Source organism: Bos grunniens, chromosome 21 (genome assembly GCF_055505025.1).
Source record: "Bos grunniens cultivar Pamir isolate PY7600 chromosome 21, Bosgru_T2T1.0, whole genome shotgun sequence".
Lineage (NCBI taxonomy): Eukaryota > Metazoa > Chordata > Mammalia > Artiodactyla > Bovidae > Bos > Bos grunniens.
Genome location: NC_141185.1, coordinates 38273189 through 38297132, shown reverse-complemented (window position 1 = coordinate 38297132; position 23944 = coordinate 38273189). Strand labels below are relative to the sequence as shown.

Here is a 23944-nt window from a genome sequence, read left to right as displayed (position 1 = left end):
TCCAAGGCTCTTCCCAAGGTAATACCAGACACACAGAGAGAGCCCCAGCACCTGCCCCACCAAAAACAGAAATTCCAGTAATTCCCTAATCTTTTCCAAAGATTAGGGGTGGCCGACAGGGAAACCGAGGCTTGGAGAGCTGGAGGGTGTATTAAAGTCCTTCTGAAGGGTAGGGCCCAGACAGAACAAAAACAGGGGCCTCCACCTGGATTTTTCAAACTCCCCAATTTATGCCTCTGTAATTCTGTCTCTCTCAGTCCAACAACATTCTTCCTGCCTGAAGATTCCATCTTCAGAGGGGACTTCCTGCCCCAGAGAGGGTCTAATCTGGAGACCTGGAGAAGAGGCAGGCTCCATGAGGCTGTTCTCCATTGGCCTAGCTACCTGCTCCCTCTACCTCCGTGCTCTCACCTTCCCCCCACCCCCAGCCCACAGCTATGTCTGCCCCCAGACTGTGACCTCCTCAAGGGCAGGACGTGGACTGGGGCATCGTGCATGCAGGGTGTGATGATGTTCTGGTCTGGGTGAGCCCCTCCCTTCCTGAAGTGGTTTTCCAGTGACGGGTGGAGAGTCTGGCCTCTCTGGACCTGGGCCGGGCTGGGGCTGGGGTGGTGGGTGACAGCACCTGGGTTCCTGCCCTCCTCCTTGCCCACAACTGTAATGGGCCTCAGGCTCGCTGAGTCTGTGGCTCAGAGAACATTCCCCGCTAGAACATCGGAAGGGGGCAAGTGGAGGCGCGTAGCAGGGTGACAGGTGGCAGGCGGGGCGGCTCCACTTCCTGTGGGGCGCCGGCCCTGGAGCCTGCCCCGGGGAGGTTGCACAAACCTTGCTGCGGAGGCCCCGGGGACCGCCTCTCCCGCTGGCCACTGCCTCACTGACCCGGGGCTGCCCTCCTTGCTCTCAGTCCTGCAGCCTGGACTGAGTCCTCATCTCCGCGGGGCTGGCGAGGGGCCGGGCCGGACCGTGGGGCCCTTCCTCCCATCACTGGGCACCAGCCCTTCCTCATTTTGCCGCTGATTCTAGCCCCAAACAAAACAGGTTGAGCCCGTTTCTTCCCTCCGGCAGTCTCTGGCTTACGGCTGCCTTCGGAGGCGCTGCAGAGGGCGCCGCCGGCCGGGGAGGGGGGCCCCTGGGCCAGCCTTGCAGGGACTGGGACGGTGCGCCTGGCTCCTGGCCCTCGTTCAGCCCTGACCGTGGCAGGAGAGCAAGCTTTGCCGTGGCGGTTGCCTGAGGATGATGCCTCAGCTTCAGTTCAAAGATGCCTTTTGGGTGAGTGAAGACGGCTGTGGGTTTCAGCAAGTGGAGTGTGCCTGGGGAGGCCAGATCAGCTGACATTTCCTCAGGGTGGTGGGTTGGGGATGTGGCTCCCAGAGGGGAGTTTTCTCATAAAAATGATGGCTGATTTTTGATCCTTTATCGTCACGGGGTGAGGGGTGTGACCTGGGCTGTTTCTGAGTTGGAAGTGGACAATGGGGGTCCTCAGTCTGGGATACTGATTCCTCTGCAAACTTCAGCAAGCAAGGGATGGATATTCTCTGGGATCCCAGGGCAGATCTTTCCTCTGGAAGACCCCCTCTCCACAGCAGGAACCTTTTAGGAGCATCTGATATATGGCTGGGAACTTGATGAGGACTTGTGAGGTAAAGGAGGGAGGGTCACAGGTCTGGGGACCAGATAAACTTGAATTTGGATCTTGGCTCTGCTATTTTGAGGCTGGACAAGTCATTTTACCTCTCTGAGCTTTACCTCTCTGAGTAGAGATAATTAACAAACATACTAACTGAATGGGAGAGCTAAACAAGGGGATCTAATGTAACAAAATCCCCTGCATCTCGCTAGAGCACAATCTCTTGCCCTTACCCCACCCCTCTTCACCCTTCTTCCTTGCAGACTTTAGGGGTCCTGCAGGGAGGCAACAGGGCTGGGCAATCCCTTGTTCGCTTTCTTAAATTCAGCGCACGTGTAAATCAAGTTTTTTCCTTGAGAAATTCCAGTGCCCAGCTGGCTTGTGGGGGTGAAATTGCTGGGCCCAGGCCACACAGCCTGCAAGACCCATTTGGACCCCACCGCCTTTTTTTCCTGCTGTCTCTCAGCCTACTGCTCTGCTTCTCAAGCACTGACTGTTCCCAGTGGCTCCCAGGGAAAAGCTGAGACCTCTCTGGTTAGAGCTGAGGAACGTGGCTGTCCTGAGGGCACCCCCTCCAGCCGCGCAGAGGACACTGGCTCTTTGCTCAGTCGGCCTGGACTCAGCCGACAGTCTGGCCTCCCTGGGCCCTTTCCTGGGGCCTCCAGCCAGGAGGACGAGAGCTAACGAGCCAGGTCTTCCTTCCCTTCCGGGCCACGCTCTCCTTGGGGCCCATGGCCAGAGTCTGAGTGGCTCGCTTCCCGCCTGCTCTAACTGCACAGTAGGCAGAGGGCTGTCTCTCTGGGCCTCCATCTCCCCATCTCTACAGAGAGGGGCTGGGACCAGCCCAGAGAAGCCAAGGAAAGCAGACCTGCCTCAGCCCCTTCCAAGCGCCAGGCTGGCAGCTGGGACCCATGCGAGGGGTGGGGGGCTGCAGTCAGCAGGGGATGCACAGACTGGACAGTGAGTCACTACATCATTGCTCCAACTTGAAGTGCAAAACTGGGGAAAGGTTAGGGCTTCCCTGGTGGCTCAGATGGTAATGACTCTGCCTGCAATGCAGGAGACCCGGGTTTGATCCCTGGGTTGGGAAGATCCCCTGGAGAAGGAATTGCCAACCTACTCCAGTGTTCTTGCCTGGAGAATCCCATGGACATTGGAGCCTGGTGGGCTACAGCCCATAGGGTCACAAAAGAGTCAGACATGACTGGGAGACCCACACTTTCACTTGAAAATCCAGGCGTTTAGCAGCCCGTGGCGGGGCAAGCACACCCTGGCTGTATTTTAGTTCCAGGACATGTGGTCCAGCCCAGAGCCTTTGGTTCCACCTTCCCTAGGACAGAGCTGGCCCGAGGAGCAGCCCCAAGGCAGGATCTGGGCAGGAAGGGGGGAGGTGGTACAGGAGGGAGCAGGGTGTGGCGGCAGCATTCTACCTGCGGCGGCTTCCTGTGCGGCATCCCCCCACACTCTGTGCTCGCCCCACCTCTGAGTCACCCACAAGTTCTCCTCTCCTCAGCTGCTGGCTCCGGGGGCCTGGGGTAGAGGTGCTGCTTCCCTAGGGAGGGCCAAAGCAGGGAGGGAAGGGCTGATGCCCCCGGGCTCTGAATCCTAACACGTGTCCCAGATGCTCAGCCTGGCCCAGCCCACAAGGACAACTAACCCGAGCACTAAAGATGGGTCAGGTGCTGTCCTCAGGACTATGCATCTATTGACTCATTTAAACCCAGGAAGTGGATGCTATTGTGACACCTATTGTTCACAAGAAGAGGCCGAGGCACAGAGAGCCTCAGCCACTTGCCAAAGTCACACAGCTGGGTGACACCTGGACAGTTGGCCCCACCGTCTGCTCTCACTCAGGTGCTTCACTACCTCTTTAGCCACAGCGCCCATCACTGGATCTTTGGGCCACGTTGGTGAAGGAGGGAAAAACTCAGTCCTTCCTACCTCCCAGAGAAATCAGATCAGATGGGCTCCACAGAGGTCTTCTGAACCCCAATTTACAGACAAAGCAGTAAAATGGAAAAGATACAGTGATCCAACCGCCGTGCAGGTGTTAGGGACAGGGCTCAGCCTGCCCTTCCCCCTGGCTTTCTCCCATCCCATGCCCAGGCAATGCTGTTAACCACAGCTTGGGAACACACTGCCTGTAAATGGCTGGTGTGTAGTGGAAGGAAGCCCCTGAGCTAGAAGGATCGTGTCTAATACCACAGCACTCCCCTTACCTTGCAGCCTCGACCATCTGAAACACAGGTGAGAGCCAGCCCTGTTCACGGTAGCACTTCATTGTGAGCAGGGAAACAAAAGTGGTTTCTGAGGTTCTACGAGTTTGCATTAAGCTTGCATACTTTACTCATTCCAGATGCCCTATAGCTTTTAGTTAGGGCCCATGAACTCTGATTTTACCCACAGTTTTAACAAGCTCGGTCATGTGGTTTTGTTGACCTATAGATATAGCAAATAGTAGGGATCTACATGGAATCTGATTGATTAAATATTGGTGGGCCTGACCTGTTAGACCTGTTAGGGACAACAGAGGATGAGATGATTGAATGGCATCACTGACTTGATGGACATGAGTTTGAGTAAGCTCCGGGAGTTGGTGATGGGCAGGGAAGCCTGACATGCTGCAGCCCATGGGATTGCAAGGAGTCGGACACGACTGAGCGACTGAACTGATACTGACCTGTTAGAGACAGTTTCACAGATAGCTGGTAGCCTGATAGTAAGAGAGGAGACAAAAACTTATAAAAAGCAGACACAGTGGTTAGAAGTGGTAGAGTTGACCAGTCCTGTCCCTCAGTAGGCCTATATTTGCAATCTTGTCAGTGTGACCATGCAGTATTTATTTATAGCCTCCTTCTATCTGCAGCCTCACATTCAGATGCAGGCTTCTGTGGGAGTGAGGCTGGGGTGGGCTAGCCACAGGGGAGGGAAAGGATCATTTGATTTCTGTTAATACACACACAGTGATAAAGAAGATCACAGTTTTGCAGGAAGTTTGTAACTGAGCCTCAGAACAGGGGGCTGTCGAAAAGAAAGCTAAGGATAAGAGTACCAGGTGCCCGAGCTGACAGGGCCTTAGAACTCCTAGAACCTGACTCAACACCGGGCAGAGGGGCAGAGAATCCCAGAGAATTTGCGGGATTACCACTCCTTTTCCCAGTATACACAGCTTTCCTTGCAGGGGCTCTGCTCCCAGCAGCAGCCAAAGTGTATTGCAAGAAACACCTGTCTGTATCCTCAGCAAAGGGCTGGTGAGTGGGCTGTGTGTTTGGCCAATGTTAATAGAATAAGTAGACGAACAGTAAGGGCCTCTACAGTCCTACTGCCTTCCTGAACCCACCTTCTCCTTCATTTTGCTTTAGTTACATTCAACAGATATTTGTTGAGAAGTGTTCTCTACTAGGTAGTCTAAGCTGGGCCCTCCGATCCTCATCCCCCATCCAAACAGCTGAATGAGACTGTCAGATTACCTTTCCCTAGAAGAAGTCAGGAGAAGGCAATGGCACCCCACTCCAGTACTCTTGCCTGGAAAATCCCATGGACAGAGGAGCCTGGTAGGCTGCGGTCCATGAGGTCTCTAAGAATCAGGCACAACTGAGTGACTTCACTTTCACTTTTCACTTTCATGCATTGGAGAAGGAAATGGCAACCCACTCCAGTGTTCTTGCCTGGAGAATCCCAGGGACAGAGGAGCCTGATGGGCTGCCGTCTATGGGTCACACAGAGTCGCACACGACTGAAGCAACTTAGCAGCAGCAGAAGTCAGGATCGACTTCTTCTGGAGTCTAGAGTTCTTTGATAATGGACCAGGCACAGGGAGCACCCAGAGCACTGCTCTGAGCTGCACTTTTCCCTCCTGCCCTCTCATTGCCTCCCAGACCTATACATCCAACCGCCTTTGCAAAGAAGTCACAGGATATTGTTTTAAGAAGGAAAATCTAGTTCTGGACCAGGTTTTATTAAGACCCACATCCTGTCTTTTTCGGGGTTGTTAAAAGGAAAAGTAATGGCCACATATACTCCTTCTCATGCCTTGCTCTTCCCACCATCATGGCTTTGGGCGGAAACCATCAAAGGGGACCGAGAAACCAGGCCTGAACTTTTCCCTCTGACTTGAGGTTACGTTTCTCCCTTTTGAGGCTGGGCTCCAGCTTCATTTGGAAACGCTAAGTGAGGAGGTGCTGAGCTCCGCAACAGAGGACAGAGGAGGTACCACTTCCTTCAGTGGGGGAATGACTCACCAAGGATGCGTGGTCTAGGGGCTGGGGGAGAGGCCTGAGGCCCCATTTGTCTGATCAGCTACTGTGGCCTCTTCCCCTCTCCGGTTCTGAGACTCTGAGGTTCCCTACTGAGGAGGAGAGTGTAGGGGGACAATCCTCTTCTCGACATAATTTTATCTTGAACGTGCGTGGGCCTGGGTGTGATTTCCTTATCTTCAAAACACCATTGTTAGTGACTGTACAGTCCTCCAATTTGTGGATTTGGTGGACATGCTGTGAATCCCATGGACAGAGGAGTCTACAGTCCATAGGGTCACAAAGAGTCAGACATGACTAAGTGACTTAGCACACACACATGTGATTTATTTATACAGTCCCCTGTTGGACATTTGGATTCAGTTCAGTTCAGTTGCTCAGTGGTGTCCAACTTTTTGCGACCCCATGGACTGCAGCATGCCAGGCTTCCCTGTCCTTCACCAGCTCCAGAAACTTGCTCAAACTCATGTCCATTGAGTCAGTGATGCTGCCAACCATCTCATCCTCTGTCGTTTCCTCCTCCTGCCCTCAATCTTTCCCAGCACCAGGGTCTTTTCCAGTGAGTCAGTTCTTCACATCAGGTGGCCAAAGTATTGGCGCTTCAGCATCAGTCCTTCCAACAAATATTCAGGACTAATTTCCTTAGGATGGACTGGTTGGATCTCCTTGCAGTCCAAGGGATTCTCAAGAGTCTTCTCCAACACCACAGTTCAAAAGCATCAACTCTTTGGCGCTCAGCTTTCTTTATGGTCCAACTCTCACATCTATACATGACCACCGGAAAAACTGTAGCTTTGACTATACAGACCTTTGTCTTCAAAGTTATTTCTCTGCTTTTTAATATGCTGTCTTAAAAAAAAAACAGAGATTATTGCCAACTATTTAGCATTCTGGGTCGATCTTTGTGTATCAAGATTTTGCACTTGACGACCACTTCTTGCAAGTTTCCCACATGAGGAGACATTCCTGGATGGGAGGGCGTGGCCAGTTCTCTGGCATTTGGCACTAGCAGCCACTTGGGGACCCCTCATAGTCCTCTGGCTGGGCAGGAAACTTTTCATCTAGGAAAGAGGGATCAGAGTGGCCTGGAAGGGGCTCTGCTGGGAATCAAAGCCCACTCAGGCTTTGTGGATGGACTTGCAGCAGGGCAGGGCCCTGTGGCCTTGAAGGCCGAGGAGGCCAGTGGCTGAGGAGGGGGTTCTCCTGAGCAGGAGGGGATGGTAGAGGCAGGAGGTGGGAGAGGGGGGCCCCTGGCTGGCCTTCCTTTGCTGCCACCTACTGCCCTCCCTGTGCCTTCCTGGCCGTGGCTATTGAAAAGGATGAGAACAGACTCTTTCTGTGCTGGTTGCAGAGCTCCTTGAGACATGGTGTTCTGTGTAAAAAGCACAGAGCCAAGTGATGTGTCTTGTATGCAACCCATTGTGAAAAGTGGGGGGAAATAAGCATGAGTGTTGGTATAGGCTTGTACTAGGGCTTCCCTGATGGCTCAGACGGTAAAGAATTCGCCTGTAATGGAGGAGACCTGGGTTCGATCCCTGAATCGGGAAGATCCCCTGGAGAAGGGATTGGCTACCCACTCCAGTATTCCTGCCTGGAGAATCCCATGGACAGAGGAGCCTGGCAGGCTACAGTCCAGGGGCTTGCAAAGAGTCAAACAAAACTGAAGTGACTTAGCACACATGCATGGGCTTGTATTAACAATGAGAATCTCTGGAAAGACACACAGAGAGCTAATTAAAGTGATGGCCTTTTGGGGGAAGTGAAAGAAGAAAGATTGATGGGTTTCAGGGCTGGGTGGCATTGAATATTCTATGTACTTTTCTATAGCGTTTGATTGTTGAACCATGTAAATATATTACCCAATGAAAATTACATTACACAATTAAAAATGAAAAAGAAGATGTTTATGTCCTGTTCTGTGAAAATTCTTTTTTCTCTGAGTCCCAGATACGTCATTCTCAGAGGAGAGGCGGCTGTTCCTGGTTGTTGTTCGGCATCCCTTATGCACCAGGCCCTGGGACACATGTGTCCCCAAATCCACCTTGCAGGGAAGGACTTGCCAGTGGCCTCCCATGTCCAGAACGGAGACACAGGGAGGTCAAGTGCCGAGTTCATGGTCATACATCCCAGGCAGAGCAGGGACACCCCTTAGCTCTGTCGGACCCTATTGCATTCTGCCCCTAAATCCAAGGAGACGGGTGAGTTCTTGGTTCAATTATAATTCCTAAAGGATTAAAGGGTGGCTCCCTATTCAGTAACATTGGTTTCCGTGGTTTTGGAAGTAAGGTGATTTCTCTCACCATAATTTTCCGCAAATGATCACAGATTACATATGCCATTAAAAGGAAAATGTTTAAAAAACAAAACTAAGCAATTCCTGTTTTCAAGCTGAGATGGTGTTTTTAGGTGACATTTGTGGTTCAGTAGCGTGAACTCTTCCATATACTCTGTGCACACTTTGTGGTGTGTGTGCCCCCAGGAACCCAAGAACTTGGTTCTTCCACACCCACTCCATAGGATGCGGTCGACCGTCTGATGGCAGCCGGTGACTGCAGAGCTTCAAGGTTGCGTTTGCCCCGCTTTTGTGATGCCTGCAGGTATTGCCCTGTAGCGTTTCCTGGCTGCTCTGTCCTGGGTCAAGAACGTAAGCCACACCTTCGATTTTATTCTTGGTGGAAAACAAGATCTGCTTCTCTAGGTCCTCCTTGTTGTCCAGTTCCCAGGAACTCAGGGACTTTGGCTGGCTTCTCCCGGTACCTCCACACAGCCAGGGTTGCTAGCCCCTGGGATGGAGAGGGAGGGCCCTGCTTGGGCCTGGAAAGGTGGGGGAGGACTTGGGAGCTGGTGGGAGGGCAAAGGTGGAAGGCCTGGCATGGGTAAAGGTGTGGAGGGGGAGCGGGTGCAGTGGGTTTGTAAGACGGGTTTTCTGGCCCAGAGGATTGCATAGGGTGACTGTAGGAAGGGAAGACCCCGGCTGGGCTTTAAAAGCTCTTGACCAGCCTTGAGTGGAGGCAGAGAGCCTTTCTTCCTTTCTTCACCCTCTCCAGTGACGGATGTTTCCTCTCATGCAAAAAAGCTTGGAGGCTGTGGGCTGTGGTTAGGATGCCTGTCTGCCTCAGCTAGAGCCTGTCTGACGCTGCAAACGAGACGATGGAGGGAACTAGTTGCGGAAATCGAAACTGCCTCACTTCTAGTAAGAGAGAGTGGTACCCGGTGCCCTGGGGGCTGCCCACGCTAGCTAGGGCATCCTGCTGGACTAGCTCCGGAAGGCCCCCCCCCTTGCGGGCTTAGTCACTCTCTGTGCTCCAGGCTCAGAATGGGGACAGGCCTCTTTGAAGCTTCCCCCCTCACTTGCTGAGGGGGAACTTGGAGAATCCTTTCTCCTTTCTGAACTTCAGTTTCCTCATCTGTAGGATATTAGAGTGATTCTCAACTGAGATAAAGGCTTTGAGGATGGAGACACTAAGCACAGTCCTCAGGGGACCACGTGCGGCTGCTCAGCATTGGGAGCTAGTAGACCAGGAAGAGATCCCAAGGGATCCTGACTTTTAACTGGATAGGCACCTACAGCGTGAGCCTCATATGTAGGTCTTCCTAATCTCAGGATGCCTCCCCAACTCTGTTCACCACTGGATACTAAATTCCACCATTTGACAGTCATTCCTGTGGCTTCAGGTAACAAGATGCAATAGCCCCATGAGGCTGGTATTCTTATTCCTGCTTTATAGAGAGAAAACCATGGCTTATAGAGGGGATGTGGGCCTGGGGGTGCCACCCAGATGGACGTTGGGGCTGCTGGGCTAGGCTTGGCTGCTACCTTCCCTGGTCAGGTCAGAGCGCCCTTGACATTAGCAAGAGTGTGTGGTGGTTTGCTGAGACCTGACACCCTGAGCAATGGATAACAGAAGCAGGCCACTGAGTGACAGGCCCTTCCCTGGTGTTGACAGGCCACCCACTATTGGGCAACAGGAAGTATCTGCTGCTGCTTCAGAGACTAGCAGCCAGGGTGGGGATGGGGCAGCCAGATGGGATCAGGGTTCCCAACTGCGGAAATAGAAAAGCAGAAGCTAAGCCATACTGGAGAGAAAAAGAAGGGGTGATGGGCTGAGTCAGGAGAGTGCTTGACCTATTCAGGGGACAAGGAGGCCTATGCTGCTGGGGCAGAGTGATGGAGGTGAAGAGTGGTTGGAGATAAGATCAGAAATGTGACAGGGGTCACAAACCCCAATGCCCAGTCGCAGCTCCAGGTCAATTACACACAAATTTCAGGGCGGAGGAGCAGTAGTTTTCAAAGTTCTCCATTGGTGTTGAGAACTGTGGTTTTTCTGCTACATGGCCATTGCTGACAATGAGCATACATCTGGCATTTACCATTTATGTGACCTCATTTGACTCACTTGTGAATTAGTAGAGGATAGAGGGGATTTTTTTTAACCTTATACAATTACTTTTTTGTGGCCAATGTCAATATACATAACAGATAATTTACCATTTTAATCATTTTTAAGTGTGCAATTAAGTTGCATCTGTACTCTCATAATGTTCTACCAACCATCACTACTAATTCCAAAACTTTTTCATCATTTCAAACAGAAATTCTATACCCCTTAAATAATAACTCTTTATCTTGCTCCTCTCATCTCCTACTCTACTTTCTGTCTCTATGAACTTGCCATGCTAGAGACCATGTATAAGTAGAATCAGGAGTATTTGTCCTGTTTCATTTAGCATAGTGTCTTTAAGGGTCATCCATGTTTTAGCATGTATCAGAATTTCATTCCTTTTAATTGCTGAAAAATATTCCATGCTATGTGTATACCTCATTTTGTTTATCTATTCATCTGTTATTGGGCACTTGGGTTTTTATCTCATTTCATATATTATGAAAAATGTCGCTATGAACATGGATGTACTAATCACTTCATGGCAAATAGACGGGGAAACAGTGGAAACAGTGGCTGACTTTTATTTTTCTGGGCTCCAAAATCACTGCAGATGGTGACTGCAGACATGAAATTAAAAGACACTTACTCCTTGGAAGGAAAGTTATGACCAACCTAGACAGCATATTAAAAAGCAGAAACATTACTTTGTCAACAAAGGTCCATCTGGTCAAGGCTATGGTTTTTCCAGTGGTCATGTATGGATGTGAGAGTTGGACTGTGAAGAAGGCTGAGCGCCAAAGAATTGATGCTTTTGAACTGTGGTGTTGGAGAAGACTCTTGAGAGTCCCTTGGACTGCAAGGAGATCCAACCAGTCCATCCTAAAGGAGATCAGTCCTGGGTGTTCTTTGGAAGGACTGATGCTAAAGCTGAAACTCCAGTACTTTGGCTACCTGATGCGAAGAGCTGACTCATCTGAAAAGACCCTGATGCTGGAAAAGACTGAGGGCAGGAGGAGAAGGGGATGACAGAGGATAAGATGGCTGGATGGCATCACTGACTCAATGGACATGGGTTTGAGTGGACTCCGGATGTTGGTGATGGACAGGAAGGCCTGGCATGCTGCGGTTCACGGGGTCACAGAGTTGGACGTGACTGAGCAACTGAACTGAATACTGGCTTGAATTCCTGCTTTCAGTTCTTTTGGGTATAAAACTAGGAATGGAGTTGCTGGATCATAAGTAATCCTATGTTTAACATGCTGAGTAACTGCTAAGCTATCAATATTTTCCCCAGAAGCTGCTCCATTTACATTCCATCAACAATGCACAAGGGTTCCAATTTCTCCTCATCTTCACCAGGGCTTGTTATTTCCTGTGTCTTTTCCCCAATCATAGGCATCGTAGTAGGCATGAAGTGGTATTTCATTTTTTTGTTTTTTAACTTTGGCTCTTTTTATTTATTTATTTGCCTATCTTTGCGACATGTGTGATCTTAGTTGCCTGACCAGGGATCAAACCTGGGCCTGCTGCAGTGGAAGTGTAGACCCTTAACCACGGGTCAGGTAGAGAAGTCCCTCACTGGTGTTTTGATTCCTATTTCCCAGTGACTAGTGATGTTGAGCATATTTTTACACATTTATTGACAGTTTGTTTATCTTCCTTAGAGAAATGTCTATTCAAGTCCTTTGCCTACTTTTGAATTGGGTTATCTTTTTGTGGTTCAGTTTTTAAAGTTCTTTATATAGTCTGGATAGTAATTAAGTATGATTTGCAAATATTTTCTCTTAATTTGTGGATTGTCTTTTCACTCTCTTGATACTGTCTTTTAACGAAAAAAAGTTTTCTGTTTTGATAAAGTCTAATTTATTTTTTCTTTTATTGACTGTTCTTTTGGTATCATATGCAAGAAATCATTGTTAAATTCAATGTCTTGAAACTTTCCCCCTATTTTCTGTTCAGAGTTTTATAGTTTTAGCTCTTACATTTAGGTCATTTATCCATTTTAAGTTAGTTTTTGTATATGGTGTTAAGTAAGTGTCCAACTTCATGCCTTTGCACGTGAATATCCATTTCCCCATCACCTTTGGTTGAAAGGATGGTCTTTTCCACATTGAATGGTCTTATCCTTGTTGAAACTCAGTTGACCGTATATGTGAGTGCTTATCTCTAGCTTTCTATTTCATTCCATTGGTCTGTAAGTCTGTCCTTACGACAAAACCACACTATTCTAATTCCGATAGCTTTGTAGTGAGTTTTGAAATTAGAAAGTGTGAGTCTTCCAACTTTATTCTTTTTTTTAATGTTGTTGGCTATTAAGGTCCTGCGTTAAGGTGTTTTTTTAATTTTTAATTAAAAAAATACAGTTGATTTACAATGTTGCTTTAAAGTATACAAAAAAGTGGTTCAGTTATACATATTTTATATATGTATATATACACATTCTTTTCAGATTCTTTTCCCTTAAGATTATATAAAATATTGAGTGTCGTTCCCTGTGATATACAGTAGCCCCTGGTTGGTTATCTATTTTATATATAGTAGTATCCCTGGTGGCTAAGATGGTAAAGAATCTACCTACAAAGTGGGAGACCTAGGTTCGGTCCCTAGGTCTGGAAGAGCCCCTGGAGGAGGGCATGGCAACCAACTCCAGTATTCTGCCTAGAGAATCCCATGGACAGAGGAGCCTGGCAGGCTACAATCCATGGGGCCATGAAGAGTTGGACATGACTGACCCACTAACAGTTTCTCTTTTGCAGCTTCCCTGGTAGCTCAGCTGGTAAAGAATCCACCTGCAATGCAGGAGATCCCAGTTAGATTCCTGGGTCAGAAAGATTCCCTGGAGAAGAGATAGGCTACCAACTCCAGAATTCTAGTATAAATCTGTGTCTCTATTCCTGCCCTGTAAATAGGTTCATCAGTATCACTGGGGCTTCCCAGGTGGCCTGGGAAAGCTTCATGGTAAAGAGCCCCCTCTGCCAATGCAGGAGACACAAGAGACACAGGTTTGATCTCTGGGTCAGGAAGATCCCCTAGAGGAGGGCATGGCAACCCACTCCAATATTCTTGCCTGAAGAATCCCATGGACAGAGGAGCCTGGGGGGCTATGGTCCATGGGGTCACAAAGAGTCAGACATGGCTGAGTGACTTAGCAGAGCACACTGCTGCTGCTAAGTCACTTCAGTCGTGTCCGACTCTGTGTGACCCCATAGACGGCAGCCCACTATGCTCCCCCGTCCTTGGGATTCTCCAGGCAAAAACGCTGGAGTGGGTTGCCATTTCCTTCTCCAGTGGATGAAAGTGAAAAGTGAAAGTGAAGTCGCTGAGTCGTGTCCGACTCTTAGCGACCCCATGGACTGCACCCTACCAGGCTCCTCCATCCATGGGATTTTCCAGGCAGGAGTACTGGAGTGGGGTGCCATTGCCACAGGTATCTGCTAATCCCAAATCCCTAACGTATCCCTCCCTGCTTTTCCCCTTAGGTAACCATAGTTTGTTTTCTGCCTGTGGATCTAGTTCTGTTTTATAAATAAGTTCATTTTTTTTTTTAGATTCCACATTTCAGTGATGTCATACGATATTTGTCTTTCTCTGTTTGGCTTATTTCACTTAGTATGATAATCTCTAGGTCCATCTGTGTTGCTACAAATGGTATGATTTCATTTTTACGGCTGAATAGTATTTCTCTGAATATATGTACCACATCTTCTTCATCCATTCATCTGTTGATGAACATTTAGGTTGCTTCCATGTCTTGGCTATTGTGAACAGTACAGGAATGAACAATGGGATGAAAGAATATTTTTGAATGATGCTTTTCTCTGCATATATACCCAGGAATGGGATTGCAGGATCATATGGTAGCTCTATTTTTAGTTTGTTAAGGACCCTCTGTACTGTTCTGCATAGTAGCTGTACCAGTTTACAGTCCCACCAACAGTGTTGGAGGGTTCCTTTTTCTCTACACTTGAGGTGTTTTTATGGGTGAAGAAACTGAAGTTTGAACATTTTTGAGGTGGTGCTAGTGGTAAAGAACCTGCCTGCCATTGCAGGAGACACAAGGGACTTGAGAGACTTGAGTTCAATACCTGGGTCAGGAAGATCGCTTGGAGGAGAGCATGGCAACCCAGTCTAGTATACTTGCCTGAAGAATCCCCATGGACAGAACAGCCCTGGCAGGCTACGGTCCATGGGGTTGCAAAGAGCTGGGCATGACTGAAGTGACTTAGCACGCGCACATAAGGTTGCCACCAGTCTATGACAACCCCCCTCTAACTCTCCCAAGCCTGGACATACGTGGAGAGACACCATCCTTTGAGAGAATCCCCTTGGGATGGTGGGCTCCTCCTTAGAGTTGCCCTACCTTTGGCCCCTGGGAAGGCCCATGACTTCTGAGCTTCCTTGAGTCCCCACCAGCTTTCATTCTTCAAGCACAATTGTCCCATAGGCTGGGGTCACCTACTTCTTCAGTGGACCATGAGAAAGCCTTGAGGGAACTGATGTCCACCTTGGCCTTGGCCTGCTTAGACCCGAGAGGCCTTTGAAAATCAGGATTTCTGATCCTCAAGTTCCCAACTGGCAGCCACTGAAGCAAAAGAAGTCCCCTTCTTTGTCACCTCTTGAATGTTTCCCCTTCATTTGGACCAGCTCTGAGACCACTCTCCCAGGCCTGGGAACCCCAGACTGCAGGTGGTAGGAAGGTTAGCTGGGGTCAGTCCACGCAAACAGGGTGAGGTGGTAGGCAGGGGATCAACAGAGACGTCTGGATCAGTGTCCGTGGAGCTGTCATGAAAACTGCACTTGTGGGGCATGAAGGTCTGCACAGCACGAGGATCTGCGCTACTGGAAGGCAGCACAGTAGGTGCTGAGCTGGCGTCTGCACTTGTTCTCACTCTGACCCAGATGAGGATGCAAATTGATGCTGGAGCCAAAGGAACAGTGTGGCTTATTCCAGGGTCAGGGGAAGACCAGAAGATAAAACTAGGCCTCAGGGCAGGGCAGGAGCTGCCGTGCCGTTGCTGGAATTTTATTTTCAGATGCAGACGACCCCTAAGCCTAGAAGGGCTGCAGGTTCAGTGAGGGGAGGAGTGTGCACTCCAGGACCCAGTGGCCTTGGTTTGAGTCCTACCAACATGTTTGGTGCAATGCAGGAGACACAGGAGAGAGAGGATCGATCCCTGGGTCAGGAAGATCCCTTGGAGGAGGAAATGGAAACCTACTCTGGTATTCTTGCCTGGAGAATCTCATGGACAGAGACACCTGGTGGGCTCCCATCCATGGGGTCGCAAAGAGTCGAACATGACTGAGCGACTAAACACACACCAACAACGTGTGGGTGCAAGTGATGCTGGGAGGGAACATTAAGCAGCGATGGTCCCAGAGAGGACAGGCTTGCCTCAGGCAGCCCCAGAGCCCCAGGCCCCCAGAGGTGGCATCTTGCTCCACTTAAAGATCTGCTTTCCCTCAGTGCTGCTCTACGCCTGATACCCGCTGGCTGTGCTGGCCAGGCTAAAGCAATTCCCAGTCTCTAACGCAGAACCCGAAGACGGTGGCAGGCGCCATCTTTGTCTCTCACACTGCCTTTAGCACTGAGCGGGCTGCTTGGACTCCATTGCCCTCATGGTTGAGTCCCTCCACCCTCTCAGTTTCTGGCTCCTTGTCTGTATTAAATCTATCACTGTGGTTAAAAGACAGATGTGGTCAAATGAATGTTAATGACCTAATAAAGGCAGGAGCCCCACGTGCAGACCCCCAGCAGGTACAGGAGACCCAGAAAGCCCCTGGGCTTGGAGGGTGTTGCAACCAGAGCCCAAGGGTCAGCTCTGAGGTCCAGAACCTGCCAAGGGCAGCAGAGGAGGCTGAGGGGCCTTCTGCAGGGGCTGCCAGGGGTCTCTTCCTGCCTTTGGGGAGAGGTGTGAGGAGTGGGCCCACCTCTGTCTTGAGGAAGTCTTGAACCCAGAAGAATCTGCCAGTTCTCACCCTGCAGCAGTTTATACCACCAAGCAAGACACCCCGCCTTGGCCCCGTGAGCGTCGGAGTCCAAGTGTTCATTCCGCTTTACGGATGAAAAACCTGAGGCTGAGAGACAGGAAGCAACCAGTCGAGATAAGTGTCACAGCTAGGACTCAAACCCAGCTCTCCTCTTTTATTTCCTTTCTTGGTTTACTTTCACTTAATATATACTGATCACCATGGCCACCCTTTTCCAGGAGCTCATTAAGTCTCAGGATGACCTTTGTTGGGCTCCTACGTATATTATTTCATTTAGTCCTCAGGGCCCCTAGGAGGAGGGCAGTGTGTTCACAGTCATTTTATAGAGGAGGGAATCTGTGTACGGGAGGTTAAGTAACTTGCCCAAGTTCACATTGTCTGTAAGCATGGGCTTGGCCAGGACCAGAACCCGGTACCTGGACTCTTTCCACACCCCCTGCCTGAACTTCTTCTTGATAAGGGGGTGCACCCATGGGCCATGGCAGGTATATGTGGTGTGGAAGGGGTGATGCTTGGGGAAAGGGACAAGTAGAAACACAGCCTTGGCTATTGGTGCTGGCCCCCAGGTCCTGGCTGGTCACTCACAAGCTGGAGCCTGTGCAGCAAGGAGCCGTGGGGCTGGCTCTGCACAGGGTGTGGTCACTGCCTGTCCTTGCTTATGGGTCAGCGTCTCCTCTGGGGCTTAGTGTTTGTGGTGGCTCAGTAACCTCCATCCACCTTCCCCACCTACCCTCAGCCCTGGCCTGACACCTGCCTCCTGCCCACCTACAGAGGAGCTGTGTGACCGGGGCCAGCCACTTACCTTCTGTGCGTCCGTGTGTGCTCAGTCACTTCAGTCGTGTCTGACTCTCTGCAACCCCATGGACTGTAGCCCACCAGGCTCCTCTGCCCATGGGGATTCTCCAGGCAAGAATGCAGGAGTGGGTTGGCATGCCCTCCTCTGGGGGATCTTCCGGACCCAGGGATCGAACCCAGGGCTCCTGCACTGTAGGCGGCTGCTGAGCCTCAGTTGTCACCTGTGACGTGGGGCAATCAGTGTACAGCCCTGACACTGCAGGCTTCTCTGAGAATTAGAGGCATAGAGGGCATGGGCTTCTACCGCTCCACATGCCACCCGCCCTGCTCCCTTCTCCTGACCTGGGAACTTGGCCCTGGTTCCCTTTACTTCCTGGGAGGCTCCCACCGCTGGCTCTGCCTGACTCGGGGCTCTCCCCGAGCTGGTCTCAGGCCACCTCTTCAGACACCTGCCCTGGCCCTTCAGCCCCCTCGCTGCTCACAGCTCTGAGCATCAGGCTTCCAGTCTCCTGAACCCGAGGGGCTCAATGCCACCTCCAGGCCTCTGCCCAGACTTGTGTTCCCTCCCTGCCCTGTCCCTTGTGCTAACTTCTGCCCATTTTGGTTTCTTAACGCAGGAGGAAGACGTGGGGGATTGAGCTGGGCCTTTAAGAATGGAGGGGAAGTGAGCAGTGCTTCACAGGATGGGGGAAGGGGAGCGCGTAGAGGAGGCCCTTCCTTCCTGATGTTGGAGGAGGCCTACTTGAAACAACAAAGTCACAAAGTAGGAAGCCAGCACGCCCACACAATTGGTGTTGAAGTCGGGACAAGTTATATAACCTCTCTCATCCTCAAATCCTCCCGGGGTCTGTGTTACTGAGATGAGGCCCCAGGTTGGCACAGGAGGTCCCTTTCTGGTACTTGTGCTATTCCCCGGCCTCCAAACTCTGCAATGTGGGATTCCTAGGAGCCCCTGAACATTCACAGGCCTCTAACAGCTCCACTCTTCCCCTCACCCAAGGCTGCAGGAAACAATCAACCCCAGGTCTCCGGGTTCCCCAAAGCTTGTGGCCCAGCTGGGCCCCAGGTCAAGGGCCTGGACATCTCAGGGACCATGCAACGGGGCTGCTTGGGTGAAGAGGCCTCAGCCCAGGGCTCAGTGGAGATCTAGAGCCCTCTGGAAACTCATTTCTAATCCCAAGCCCCAGATTAGCTCATTTAACCACGTTCAATGTGCTTTGTTCCTTAAGAGTCTACTGCTTTCTTGGCTCTCTCCCTTTGACACCTATCCTGAGCCATCTTAGAAAAGCCATAAGTCACCCCACATTTGCCTGCTTACAGATGGACCCCTCCAGTCTTTAAGTCAGGGGACATCCAGACTCAGAACACCTAGTAGGACACATCATCTGAGGCTTGAATCCTCTCTGCAGAATCCCTAACCTGTTTACCAGATCCTAGCTACGGGGCACTCTCAACCCAGCAAAGCGACTTACCTGTGCTCCATATTTGGGGCCACATAGGCTCTTGGAAAGTCCTTCTTTGTACCGATCTGGAGTTGGCCTCCCTGTCTACTTCCCTGTGAGTCCTGGCTGAGGCTCTGGGGACACCAAACACAGATGCTCCCTCTTTCGCTGAAGGCTCCACTGCTGCTAAGTTGCTTCAGTTGTGTCCAATTCTGTGCAACCCCATAGACGGCAGCCCACCAGGCTCCCCCGTCCCTGGGATTCTCCAGGCAAGAACACTGGAGTGAGTTGCCATTTCCTTCTCCAGTGCATGAAAGTGAAAAGTCAAAGTGAAGTCACTCAGTCGTGTCCAACTCTTAGCGACCCCATGGACTGCAGCCTACCAGGCTCCTCCATCCATGGGATTTTCCAGGCAGGAGTACTGGAGTGGGGTGCCATTGCCTACTCCTGAAGGCCCTACAAAGGCCTACAAATGATCACATTCCTTACTAGCTCCTCAAGGGCTGAGGCCTGGTACCCAGCCCTCTGTACCCAGCTCTCCTCCTGGGATTCTCTGGGTAAACATCCAGCTTGCTCACTGAAGTCTCTGGTTCATCAATTCATCCATCCATCCATCTATCCACCCATTCATCCATCCATCCACCCATTCATCCAAGCCATACCTGAGTATCTGTTCTTTGCCGTCTCTCAGTTTAGCAATCAATAATGGTAGAGACGAGACCTACTGTGGGGTACTAGCTGTGGGGCAGTGGAAAAATCCTGGCTGCTATTCATTGACTTATCTTCTCTGAGACTCAGTTTCTTTATCTGTACAATGGGGTAGTAACATGTTGTATGAAGTAGAGGGGACGGGTCTGTCTGGCTTATTTAAGGTGCTGGGTAACTAGTCATTGAACTGCAAACAAATGGTCTGGTCTTCTACTCGGGGCGGCTCAGGAGCCAGCTGTCATGAAGGCACGTCCACGTGAGCTCCTCCCTATGTTCGCAGCCTTTGTTCAGTCTATTTGCTGAGCATTGCTGTACAGATGTGGGCACTGGGACCCAGGAGGCAAACCGCCCCACGCTCTGCCTTCTCCAGAGTTCAGTACTCACTTCCTCAGGTGTTCTGACAATCCCAGTGGTTTTGCTTCTCTGCGCACAGCAGACAAGCAACAGTGGACTGGTAGCTAGTAAGCTAGCCACGGTAGGCGCTGGCCACAGAAATCCTTTCTGTTAAATTGCGGTGAAATTAGAAGGCGAGGTCGCCCGAGTACCGTGCAGCCTATAACTGTATTCAAAATTGCTGTCCTTGGCTTCTGGAGCTTCCTGAGATGAAAGCGGTGAGTCCAGTCTCCCTGCTCTGTCTCTTCTCCCATCAGTAAAAGGTGATTTAAAAAAAAAAGTTAAATATATAAAGAGCCTAGCAACCCAAGAGCATGTCAGTCATTAGAAAGGTTTCTGAGAAGAATGGTAAGCATTTTATGAAACAGTCTCTGAATTTGGTAAGGCACAAGCAGGAAGCTTGAATTTTTTCCTTCCGCCTTCCAAAGCGGTAGTGGTAGCTCTCCCTTCCTCACCCCTGGGCGTGTGATAGAGCGTGTCCAGTCCTTTTCAGGTCTAACTCCCTCCAGTTCAACCTCGTATCCAGATCTCACTTTCCTGTTCACCTGAAAGCTCCCCAGTCTCCCCGACTTTGCCTGTGATTGGAAGCCTATGATGCGCGCGGAGCACAGGGTCGGTCTCTGTCACCCCCACTGCTTACTGCTTCTGGCGTCTCTACAGCCGGCGCGTGTGTGGGGTTGGAAGGCCTAAAGGGATGAAGGGTCTTGTTTTCCTGGTGCAGTTGCTGCTGGTGCAGCAGGTGACTGATGCCCACAGGTCAGCTCTTCCTCTCCTGGCTACTTTTGCAGGTCCTTTGGGGACCTTGTCCCCTGGCTGTCCCACTCTCTTCCCTGCAGCTGTCCATGTCTGATCCCTCCCAGCTGCACCCCATCATCTACTCCATGCAGCTTTTTTCGAGGGCTCCTTCTTGGCTGCCAGGCATTTCTCACCAGCCAAGACTTACAGGCAGCTCTTCCCAGCCACCTTCCCAGCCTCCACTTGGTTCCCAGGAGATGTATGGGTGTCAGCCCCCAACCGCTCCCTTCCAGGCCTCACACGCCTTCAGACTCCCCTTGGGCAGCTTCAGCCCACCCCTGACTTCAGACATCTCCAGGTAAGATGCAGTTATGGTTGCCATGGTTTCCAAAAGCCAACAGACACACAGCAGCCTCCAGGCTGAAAGAACAGTTGAAGGTCACCTCCTCTCCCCAAACCCATAACACAGTCAGGCGGCCCCAGAAAGGACAAGGGCTTCACCAAGAGTACCCAGCTTCTTCCTGGCAGATCAGACTTGTGACCAAATCCCAGGCCTCTCCCTCTAAGGTGAGAGGCTTAGCTGTCCTCTGAGATACTTTATATTCTGGAATTTCATGTAAGGGAACATTTGAAAAAGCTTCTGCAGCCTTTTAAATGGACCCTCTGGTGGGGAAGGGTGTATAACTCAGTAGGAGGATAACTCGGTGTTTTCCAGCCTTGAGCAGCTGGGTTCCGTCCAGTGAGAGCCAGCCAGAAGGGGCTGGTGAGAGCCAGGGGGGGCCAGGGCAAGGCATGGGGAGCTGCTCTTGCTGAACAGCTACTGAGTTCAGGGCTTTGCAGAGAGGTGGGGGATGCGCTAAGTTCTGGCTTGGGAGAGCAGGGCTCAAAACCTGGCTGTTTCCCACCGACTTCCGAGCAGGTAGCTAACCTCTCTGGGTTCCGTTTTTGTCATCTGTAAAATAGGGGTAATAATCCTCAGCCCCGTCGCCAGCTCAGGGCAACCTCTGACCTTGTGTTTCCTCATCTCATCTGTGTACATTGTTTCACCGGCTTCTTAGATCAACTGTAGGTGGAGGGAACCATTAGGCCTCTTGTTACAGGGAGGGAAGTGGAAGCTGAGAGCGCCCAGGACCACAGGGTGGGGTGTGAACCCATAAATGGTCTGCTAAACTCTGTCCAGTCTCTCGGGCCAGGTCTGGGCCCCATCCCTAAACTTGGCAGCCAGTCTGCCCCCAGGGGGCTGTGCCCACATGGGGTGGGCTGTCTGGGGCCAGGAGAGGTTGTCCTCCCCAGGCATTTCCTAGATGAGGAAACCTGGTCCTGAGAAGGGAAGTGGCTTGCTTGGGGCTCTGGTCTCTGTGGCCCAGCCAATGCAGCCACCAAGAATGGCATGGGTGTGACAAGGAGGAAGTGGCAATGGGCACAAAGCTCCCTCTGTACTTGCGCAGTGGGGGCATGGCAGGGCTGGGGCCGGCTTGCTGGCCTGGACTGTGACACATCCAGGGCCATCCAGCCAAGGGAGCAGGTGGGCCATCCCTGAGCAGAGACCAGAGCCCCGAGCTCGTAGGCTTCTCGCATGCCCCTTTCAGGTGGAGGCAGGAATACGCTTCTGGCCGGAGCAGCCTGGAACACCTTCTCCTGTAGCCCTGATCTGACCAGTGTGGGGCAAGGGAGGCCAAGAATGGCCACACAGAGTGGATGGCAAGGCCTGGGGTCCCACATCCGGCTTGGGGGAGTCTCCCCAGGAGGGAGCTGCATCTGCCTGCCACCTGGCACCCCGCCCTGGGGTGGATCACCCCAGGTGCCACATGGCGAGGGTGGGGCCTCTGGCCGTTTGCTGGCTGTCCGCTCACATCTGCAGAGCCAGCCGGCCCTTCTCCAGGGCAGCGTTCCTCTGACCCAGCCCGGGCACGGAGCTGGCCTCTAAGAATCCATGGTAACTGAATGACAGACGGAAATACGGCTTTGGTTTGAGGCAGAGGGAGTCTGAGTAATCATCTTCAAAAGAGGGTTTTTTTTTTTTTTTGATGTTTCAAAATGTAACAGAGTTGCTGGACTACCAATGTCTGAACTGGACTGAATGTCTGATGTAGGTTTGGGGACAAACTGCATGTGTGCTCAGTCACTTCAGTCGTGTCCAGCTCTTTGAGACCCTATGGACTGTCAGCCCGCTAGGCTCCTCTGTCCATGGGAGTCTCCAGGCAAGAACACTGGAGGGAGGAGCCATGCCCTCCTCCAGGGGATCTTCCCAACCCAACGATCGAACCTGCGCCTCTCACGTCTCCTGCGTTGGCAGGTGGCTTCTTTACCACTAGTGCCAGCTGGGAAGCCCGGGGACAAGCTGACCTGCGTTCATATCCTAGATTCTGATCTTCACCAGCTGAGGGAACTCGGGCAGTCACTTACCCTCTTTTCCTCCTCATCACCACCCTAACTCCCTGGGTGTGTGGTGTTTTCCAATAAGAAGACAGCTGTGATACTCTTGGTATCGTGTGTGGCTGGTGGACTCAATAAATGACTATTTCACCAAGGGCAAGGCCAGAGGCAGGTCTCAGGTGACGGAGGCTGCGGGGGGACACAAGGAGGTGGGAGGCCCTGCCGTCTCGTAGCTTCCACACTGTGGAAATGTCCATCTGAGCCTGTAAACAAGGGGTTGAAAGGGAACCCAGAATACCTACAGGCTGTAGCTAGTTAGGTGCCGGGAGGAAAGGCCAGGGTGGGCCCCTGGAGGGCGGTGAGCCTGCAGGACTAATTGATTAACTGAGTGATTAGCTAGTTCGTTTCCTCAGCAGCTTCCTGAGCCCCACTCTGCCCCACTCTGAGCCCTGAGTCAGAAGCCCCGGAGGAGGCAACTGAGGTGGGGTGGCGGAGGGGGTGCAGGCCAGCCGGGAACAGCCCCCAGGGAGTCTGGCACTTCCTTGGAACAACCTACTCACTGGTGACGGTGGCTCACCCAGCCGAAGCCCCACCTGCTCTGAGTCAGGGCTGGGCCAGATTCTAGAGCCTGCAGAACTTTGGGGACTTGAGCTCCAAGGACCCCGCCTGCAAGCCCCTCTGCCTGCCACCTCCTCCAGAATGGCCAATGTAGGTTTGCTTTTGCTTCTCTTTCCACTCGGGGGTCTCTGTAATGACAGAGGGGTTCCTCTGGGGAGTAGGGGCTGGGAAGAAAGATCAGAGAGTCTGCCGCGGGGCTGGGCTTGGTCAGCCCTCCCCTCCCCGAGAGGCATGGCGGGGTAACAACAGGCCCTGCAAGTCCAAGCCCTCATCCCGCTCTGCCTGTGGGACCTCAGGCGCATCTTCCCCTTCTCTAGGCCTCAGTTTCCCCAAGGACTGAGGGGCACTGGACAAGACGCTTCCTAGTTCTGGTGGTCTGTGGTGTCCAGCTCAGAGTGACCCCTCAGGGGGAGAGGGCAGGGGCAGGGAAGGAGCAGAAAGGACCCATCTTCCTCCCTGGCCGCCACTGGCTTTTGTCCTGGGGGTCCGGAGGGGCAGGGGGAGGCTGGGGTAGGAAGCTGTGGTCCGCTGTCTGGTTAGTAGCAAGTGGCCCACGAAAGCGACAGAAATGGAGCCTGGGGCAGCCACACCAGCCTAGACGCTGGGGCAGAGAGGCCTGTG

The 23944-nt window shown here is 51.7% G+C and overlaps 1 protein-coding gene across 4 annotated transcripts in view; it reads left to right on the top strand.

Annotated features, from left to right (window-relative positions):
- The first annotated feature begins 538 nt into the window (after positions 1 to 538).
- Positions 539 to 23944, top strand: part of PSTPIP1 (proline-serine-threonine phosphatase interacting protein 1) — a 44916-nt gene continuing 21510 nt past the window's right edge. Inside the window, exon 1 of one of the 4 annotated variants that reach the window (XM_086363967.1) lies at positions 539 to 1269. In XM_086363967.1, coding sequence (XP_086220093.1) covers positions 1234 to 1269 — 36 coding nt within the window. In that variant the 5' untranslated portion in view covers positions 539 to 1233. Of the gene's footprint in view, positions 1270 to 19788; positions 19813 to 23189; positions 23414 to 23944 lie in introns of those variants that run through there. The other 3 variants (XM_086363969.1, XM_086363968.1, XM_086363971.1) reach the window with 3 other exon arrangements.